Source organism: Triticum urartu, unplaced genomic scaffold, assembly GCF_003073215.2.
Source record: "Triticum urartu cultivar G1812 unplaced genomic scaffold, Tu2.1 TuUngrouped_contig_6315, whole genome shotgun sequence".
In the NCBI taxonomy this organism is placed as follows: Eukaryota; Viridiplantae; Streptophyta; class Magnoliopsida; order Poales; family Poaceae; genus Triticum; species Triticum urartu.
This window is the reverse complement of record NW_024117068.1, coordinates 15,057-23,208: the sequence shown is the minus strand read 5'-3', so window position 1 is coordinate 23,208 and position 8,152 is coordinate 15,057. Positions and strand designations below refer to the sequence as shown.

Sequence of the window (8,152 nt, the reverse complement as noted above, 5' to 3'; positions counted from 1 at the left end):
GACGGTGGCGGGTGAGTGAGCCGTTGCGAGCGTGGGAAACCATCCATGTTTGTTTTACCGCGAGACAGTTATAACGGTACTCACATGCAAGCCGTACGTTCACAGTGCATATGCACATACGCTGGACAGTATAACTGTACGCGCGTACACGTATACGGTATACATCGTACTGTACACACACCATGCTGACGAGGGGTACTGGAAAGTGAGCAGGGTGACTTTTCATGATAGGGCCGTGATGTTGTGCGGCAGGGACGTCTCCCTTTTCATGGAAAAGATTTTGAAGCTGGAGTTTTGTCCAATGTCTCTCTCACTCACTTTTTCTCTTCTCTTTTCTTGATAATAATTTCCTCTCCAATTGAAGATTATTTTTTAAATATAAAGGCGGACCCGCTTTGATTATTTTGTTATGTCAGTATTTTGTTGAGAGTAGCCAAAGATGAAACATCACACTCATAAATGTATGAAGTACTAATCTTGGGTCATGGATATAATTCTCCTCCATTGCTCTGCCTTAGCTCGAAGATCGTTTCGAATGAGAATTCGATCTTTGATTCAAACGAATTTTACAGAAGTTTTGGGGGATTTGAATCATAAGTTTTTTATTTTATCTTTTCTGGTGGAGGTCATTTGGTTCACAGGATTTGAATCCTTAGGAATTTGTCCTAAGGATTCTATATGAGCTCTTTTTCGGAGGGAAGTTTCCACCAACCCGAATCTCTTGCTACAATTCTGTTTTCTTGTATATTTCTTTACGGAGGGAGTATTAGAGATCATTGGCATTTGGCGGCAACATCTGTAGTTCTCTTTCCAATTTGATAGGATTTCAATTCTACGTTTTTCCTGTTCCCCTGGAATCCTACAAATCAAAGAGGCCTTGAATTGTTTTGTGTGGAACTCAAACAGAACCAACTTCTGGTTTCTGAAAGAGATGATTGGGAGTTGCCTTCCACATTCCTTTTGTCCAAGCTTTTCTTTCCTTGTTGATTCTGTAGAGCACAATGTGCAGGTCATGGGCACTTTCTCTAGCATGTCTATGTGGCAAAAAGATAAAAAGGAGGGAGAGATCAGCCCAGGACTAATCCTTTTTGCAAAAGGGATTCTAAAAAGGAACTTGACTGACACACCTTTTTTACCGGCATGCCATCTCCAAAATTCCTGACGAGTTTCTGAAGCAATGCAAAGCAAAGCGAAGATTCTCCACTAGCAGCTTGAGACAAGCATGCACACTAAACCATCCTGACCCACACCAGCACCAGCCGCATGCCTACAAAATTTAACACCATCTAGAGACATCATCTTGAGTGGTGCTACACCACACTGCTATATATACTTCAGAGAATAGTAGATGAAAACTCATGGTTGCACAGCACCTTCTGCTTCTCTATACTCCTACTATAGTAGTAACATACATACATACCTCCATGGACAGGTGCTTTCAGCTGGGAAAATCTGCAGGCTCTGCGATTCCAAGATGGAGAAATGTCTCTGAGGCAAGTGATGTACTTTAGCACACATGTCCCTTTATAATGCAGTTCAGGGCATGTGCAGATGAGTTGAGGAGTTACCTGTGTTTTAGAGCTGAAGTGGACTTGACATTTCTGCAGGAGACGACGGCCCAATGGATCGGACATGGGGAAAAGAGCACGGCCTTGGTCTCCAACTTCGGCGGTCATGGTGGCTTCGCCGAGCTGAAGTACTTTCTCAGCTGTGCCGATCAGGAGTTCCAGGAAGATGCCAAGGGGAGCTCTGACAGCAGGTGCCTCCATGAGATGCTCGAGGAGGCCCAGTCCGACTCACCGGTTTCATTCTACTCGCATCTTGATTCTAGCGAAGCAAGCGACAGCGAGGTAAGACATGCAAATCCTACCACTCGCTGCAAATTATAATGGCGAAGAGAGTTCTGTATTCACATTTTTTTAGAACAAGTACTGTGGTTTCATATCATTATCAAAAGAACAGCTATCCCTTATTTGAATTTTCTCCAACATTTTTGCTTGTGAGAGACACCTAAAAATAGCACAACTGTTATCCAGTAAAATTTAGTGAAACCCTTTCCTGCAATTGTACGCGGAACTTTGTAACATTAGTATGTGGGGTAACAGAATTTGTACCTTAACTGCAAAAATTTAGATATGCTGGCACAGACCTTAGAGTTTAATGGCATTTAATTCATCTGAAGCAGGCAGCTCTACATGACAAAGGGAGGTCAGCAAAGATTATGCCTATTGATGCAGATTTCTTGTCAAGTAAACTCCATGAAAGGTGCTACTGCATTCGACTTCATCTGTTATACTGCCGAGTATTGCCATCCTAACGCATTCTTTTGTTGGGTAGATCATGCCACAACAAGAGTCTAACATGGTGCACTTCTCCTGAGAATGCAATGATATATGCTCCTGAATCTCCACTTTACACTGTCGATGACGCTGAGATGCAACCAAACAACTTGCAATTAAGCAGATCACAAGGCTCACCGAACAATCTGTCAACTTCAGTCTTCGATCTGCACAATGCAGACTCATACGCTGTGTCCAACTATTTTAACAAGGATGACATTTCTCCACAATGCACACCCAGACATGATCTCAGGTGCTTCAGCAACTTCTCAACAAAATTCATCAAGAGAAGTGCTCTATCCGACCTAGTGTCTCGAGGAAGCATGAGTAGGAAATTCAAACCTTTCTCAAACAGTGATGACTGGAGCGATGCTAGCTCGCGCAGCGGGAACAACAGTCAGGTTGATTTTCTTGAAAGATTCGAGAAGGCGGTATCAAAACTATTGGTTTCTGACGGGCTAGAAAGCTGCCTAGATGCCAGCTCAGAAGTCACAACTATATGGCAGCTGCTGAGCCATACATCTGAAGTGAGACACAAACCGTCAGTAAGGCAAGACATCCTTGAACAACTGTTTGATAGCATTTCAACAGACAAGAAGGATAAAGTGATCAGAGCATCAGTCTACGTTCTAGTGCTTATGATATCTGAAGATAGGAATGTAATGAGAGACATCAAGAAGAAAGACTACTATTTATCCAATTTAGCCACTGTGTTGAAGAGAGATGTGCATGAAGCGGTCATTCTGATATATTTATTGGATCCTTCACCTTCTGAGATAAAAAACTTGGAGCTGTTACCTTCACTTTTACACGTGGCCTGTAATACTGCCACCCAAAAATGGCCTACACTGCTTCCACTGACGCCAACATCCGCATCAATAGCTCTCATTGAGATCTTGGTGACAGCATTTGACTATGTAACGAATAATGTTCACTTGGCCACAATCAGCTCTCCTCCTATTCTATCTAAGCTTGTTGATGTTGCAAAGAACAACAACTTGGAAGAAGGCATGGCCCTGGCAGCTATTCTCGTCAGGTGTGTGCGACTTAGCGGAAACTGTAAGAAGTTTCTGTCACAGGCTACTCCAGTGGAACCTTTCCTTCACCTTCTCAGAAGGAAAGAACAGCGTGTCAAGTACGCTGCGCTTGAATACTTCCATGAGATTCTTCAGATTCCTCGGTATGATCCACACCCTGATAAGGCTCAGTTGTTAAACCTTTGCCATAATAACTTGTCCAATTGTGTCAACCTTTAGGTCCTCTGCAATTTCTTTGCTACAAAAAATATGGCAGCTAGGAGGTATTGCTATTATGCATACATTGGTGGCCTGCCTCCATCAAACTGAACCTGAGCAACGGGTTTTAGCGGCTAATCTTCTCCTTCAATTGGATATGCTGGTATTCCTACTATCCCAGATACTCCTGATATGAACAATCATTTTTCTTCTGGTCCATAGAAACAACAGATGATATGCTGCATACTAGCTAGAATGAACTTTAAGGGTCACAATGCATTGACACCCACCATTTTTAACTGCGCCATCTACCAGCTTATGTTGGCGTTTGTCTTCTCTTTTTTCTGTTAATCAAATGAGGCAGAGCTCCTGCCCTTGATTCCAAAAAGAAGTAAATACGTATTTAAACAGCCACAGCACTGCAGTGATCTTAAATTATCGGAAATGACAGTTTATTTTCCTATTTTTGCAGGAAAATCCAGATGGAAGGAGTGTCTTCAAAGACGAAGCAGTGGAGGTCCTACTGGAATCTCTATCATCTCAAGAAAATTTCACTGCGCAAGCACTAGCAGCGTCTTTTCTGTCAAATCTTGGAGGGACTCATTCCTGGTCAGGAGAATCCTACACTGCTGCATGGCTATCAAAGAAAGCAGGCCTCACCTCAAAATCTCATAGAAATATGATCAGAAACATCGACTGGCAGGATGCTTGCCTTCAGGTCAAGTATAAACATATTCATTATTTGCTAGCATAACAGAAACTAGTTTTAATTGACGAGTAAAAATACGATGCAGGATACAGAAATAAGCTCATGGAGCAACAAATTTGCACGAGCAATTATAGGAATAGGAGTGCCCTTTATCAGTGCACTAGCCAAAGGATTGCAAAGCAAGGTGAAGGGAACCTCACACGACTGCCTAGTATGCGCCGCATGGCTTGCAAGTGAGCTGGCTTCCCTTGGTGAAAATGATATAAGATATTATGCTTGTGAGATCTTGTTACTTGACATAGTGCACCACCTTCATCCGGGATGCGAGCTTGATGAAAGGGTTCTAGCGTGCATGTGTGTATATAACTACACCTCTGGAAAAGGTAAGGAGAGTTTCTTGTACCTATTTATTAGACTCAAAGTTGAATGGTTTGGTATTGACTTACTAGTACATTGCGCATTATGTTGATTTCAAATGTAGAGTCAACTAGCCTAAGTTTGTAACACAATAATAGTCAAATTAATATGTTCCAAAGAAGTGATCTGTTTCCCTAACGTCAGGTAAGCAAAAGTTGATGAGCTTGTCAGAGGGTTCGCGAGAATCCCTTAGGAGGCTTTCATCATTCACATGGATGGCTGAGGAGTTACTTCAAGTTACAGATTACTACCTCCCTAGGAAACCAGTGAGTACTGTTAAAATTAAGTCATGTTTTATTTACTTATTTTCCTCTCCTTCCTTTCTGAATCAGAACTGTGAGCAAAAACTTGATGGTTCATATTCGTCTTTAACTTATACTCCCTCCGTCCCACAATATAAGGTGTTGTTACATCCAATATACATATTGGATGTATTGGATGTAACAACACCTTATATTGTGGGACGGAGGGAGTAATAAAGATGAATTATACCATCTTAAATAAAAGATGGCACCAATATTAAAATGGACATCTATGTATCTTTATAATTTTAGCGTGGTCCTTTTTTCCCTTCTAAACTCAAGAACATGTGTTTTAGGATTTTCCAGAAGCTATAATGCAAATGTAATAAGAATTATTCGACTCTAGTTCTCCTTCTCAAAGCTTTACTTTTACATGAAATCTAATTGTCTGAAGTTGTCAGTGCAGCGTGTATCATGTGTACATACACAAATCCTAGAGATTGGTCAACCTGGCAATGGAGCAGTAACTGCTATAACATTCTTTAGAGGGCAGCTCTTTGTTGGTTACCTCAATGGCACCATCAGGGTAATGATATGTTCCATATCTCAGTAGATACTTTCCAACTCATAAGTCAAACATATTTGCCTTAAACAAAAATAACACACATATATTTGCATGGCAATAGTTAATTCATAATTAGGGATAATCTATGGTTTTTCTCCTTAAAAATCATCTATTAAAACGACAGTAACACTGTAATAGTTTGCTAACTAAATTCCTAATACTTGGGTGTTCCTACACAGGCATGGGATATAAAAGGCCAGAGAGCAGTAATCATCAGAGAGGTTAAAGAGCACAAGAAAGCAGTCACGTGTTTTGCACTATCAGAAACTGGACAAAATCTCTTGAGCGGATCAGCTGACAAATCTATTCGGGTAGGAACTGCAATCAACCATAAAGGAAAAGTAATCACAAATTATTAACTAATATGCTCCTTTGTTCGGGTAAAATAATGCTCCTTTGCAGGTATGGAAAATGGCACAGCGCAAGCTTGAGTGTGTCGAGGTATTTCAAATAAAAGAGGCTGTGCAGAAGTTTGATATTTACGGTGACAAAATTATTGTACTAACACATAAAAACGTTCTGAAGGTGTGCATTTGCTTCCTATGCTAAATTATCTCACCAGATCGGCTGTATAGCAATAATACTGTTTTTACTTTACATTCCTTTTACTTCCACAGTTCTCTTGTTCAGCAAGAAGCACCCAGACATTTTACAAGAGCAAGCATGTAAAATCCCTAGCTCTTTCTCAGGGCAAAGCTTACCTCGGCTGCGGAGACTTGAGTATACAGGTTAGTTTTGTTAGTCGATGATGGTAATAGCATCTAAAAACATGGCATCTGAAACACAAGACATGTTATCAGGAATTAGATGTATCAGTAGAATCGAAGATTGAAATAAGAGCGCCTACAAGAAGCTGGAGAATCAGTAAGCAACCAATTAACTCCATAGTAGTATATAATGATTGGATGTACTGTGCTGGTTCTCAAGTGGAAGGATCTGCCATGAAGGTAATGTTCAGTTGACCTCTCAAAACCATCAGCCATCACATGAAGAATAAAATGCTAAACATGGTACTACTTTGAAAACAGGATTGGAAAAAGCGATGCAAGCCTACGATGACAATGTCAATGCCAAAGGGAACAAATGTAGAGGCAATGGCAGTGGTGGAGGACTTCATCTACCTGACCTGCAATAAAAGCCCAAGTGTCATTCAGGTAATATGTTTATTATTATTATTTCTATCTGAAGAAAGATATTAATATTATTATCATTATCATTATTATTTTGGTTACACTAATCTACCCCCTCCGTTTCAAATTACTCGTCGCAGAAATGGATGTATCTTGAACTAAAATACATCTAGATACATCCATTTCTGCGACGAGTAATTCGGAACGGAGGGAGTATGTATCAATATGTGGCATGTGCCATACTAGTAAACCTCTTTCACTCCGATGTCTTGATTACAAAATTACAGAACTTGCCAACTGATTATGCTTCTGCATATGGATATCAACAGATATGGTTGAGAGAGAAGCAGCAGAAAGTTGGAAGGCTGCCTGCAGGGAGCAAGATAACGAGCCTCTTCACTGCAAATGACATCATTTTCTGTGGAACTGAAACCGGGTTAATCAAGGTCAGTAGCATACCATGAATCTTGGTAAGGTGTCATTCATGTTTGTCTAGCATTTACACCAAGAATAAACACACCATGTTGCTATTACAGGCATGGATCCCTTTGTGAAGGGCGCAGAAGAGGAGAGATGAGCACAGACCATGGATCAACTTTGTAAATGCAGAGCGTGTACAGAACACACATGGAAAATAAGGAAAGGACACCCCTTTGTTGTACAAGGCACCCTCCAGAAGAGACGGCACCGCAGATAATGTTTTCCTGCTTCGCAGTGACTAGTACAGTCGTACCTAATGTAAATAGTCTTCTTGTGATTATATTTCTTCTTTGAGAGGATAATGTGCATGTTCACCGTTAAAAAACGATTGTGTGCCGGTGTGTGTGTGTGTGTGTGTGTGTGTGTGTGTGTGTGTGTGTGTGAATACTTGACACTGTCTCACTGGCAGCAACTTCCATAAATTCGCATTAGCATAGTGAAACTGAAATCGGGCATTTAGATTTAGGCAGAAAGCCGAAGAAGTGTAGAATCAAAGCTCAACATGGCTATCGCGTAAAAACAACGCGTGATGAACAACAAAAGCAACGCAATTTGCAGCAGATCGACGAACAATGCTGATAAGGATCAAGCGGAATACGGGTGCACCTGATGCAGCATCCGAAGCAAATTGACATAGCCGCCACTGCTACTGTGCCGATGGCATGTCCGTTGCGGCATTCCCACGAACACCCTGCGGGTGTGCTCCTGGAGAAACTCTTCTTGGCTTCTTGTCCTCCTCCCTCCACTACGCGTCCACGCCTGACCTTCCGGAGATGTATGCGCCACGCCAGACCAACCACGAATCAGAGGTCCGGGTTGACAGGAGGGAACCTTCGAGAGAGTGCTAGAAGCTTCCGGCGGAAATGTGCACCATTTGAATCGAGCCCGCACGTGCCGCGCCAAGAGCCAATTCTTGTACCCCGCTGGTGGGCTGGGCCGGGTTTTCGGTTCTTTTTCCGGTTTTACTTTTTACTT

General features: G+C 41.7%; 1 protein-coding gene and 1 long non-coding RNA gene across 2 annotated transcripts; one reads left to right on the top strand and one right to left on the bottom strand.

The window, feature by feature from the left end:
- Positions 1-1,129: 1,129 nt before the first annotated feature.
- Positions 1,130-2,252, bottom strand: LOC125530440. The gene is made up of 4 exons (XR_007292929.1): positions 2,115-2,252; positions 1,569-1,827; positions 1,421-1,488; positions 1,130-1,267 (listed from the first exon to the last, which is right to left on the bottom strand). It is a non-coding gene; the product is annotated as an uncharacterized LOC125530440 (long non-coding RNA).
- Positions 1,216-7,514, top strand: LOC125530439 (putative E3 ubiquitin-protein ligase LIN-1). Its single transcript, XM_048694837.1, has 16 exons — positions 1,216-1,493; positions 1,608-1,850; positions 2,183-2,265; positions 2,338-3,519; positions 3,596-3,737; positions 4,047-4,292; positions 4,369-4,666; positions 4,845-4,966; positions 5,409-5,528; positions 5,747-5,878; positions 5,970-6,092; positions 6,185-6,295; positions 6,368-6,514; positions 6,596-6,721; positions 7,027-7,143; positions 7,234-7,514. The coding sequence occupies exons 1-16, from the start codon at positions 1,359-1,361 to the stop codon at positions 7,249-7,251; spliced, it is 3,345 nt and encodes a 1,114-aa protein (XP_048550794.1). The 5' UTR covers positions 1,216-1,358; the 3' UTR covers positions 7,252-7,514.
- Positions 7,515-8,152: the final 638 nt, after the last annotated feature.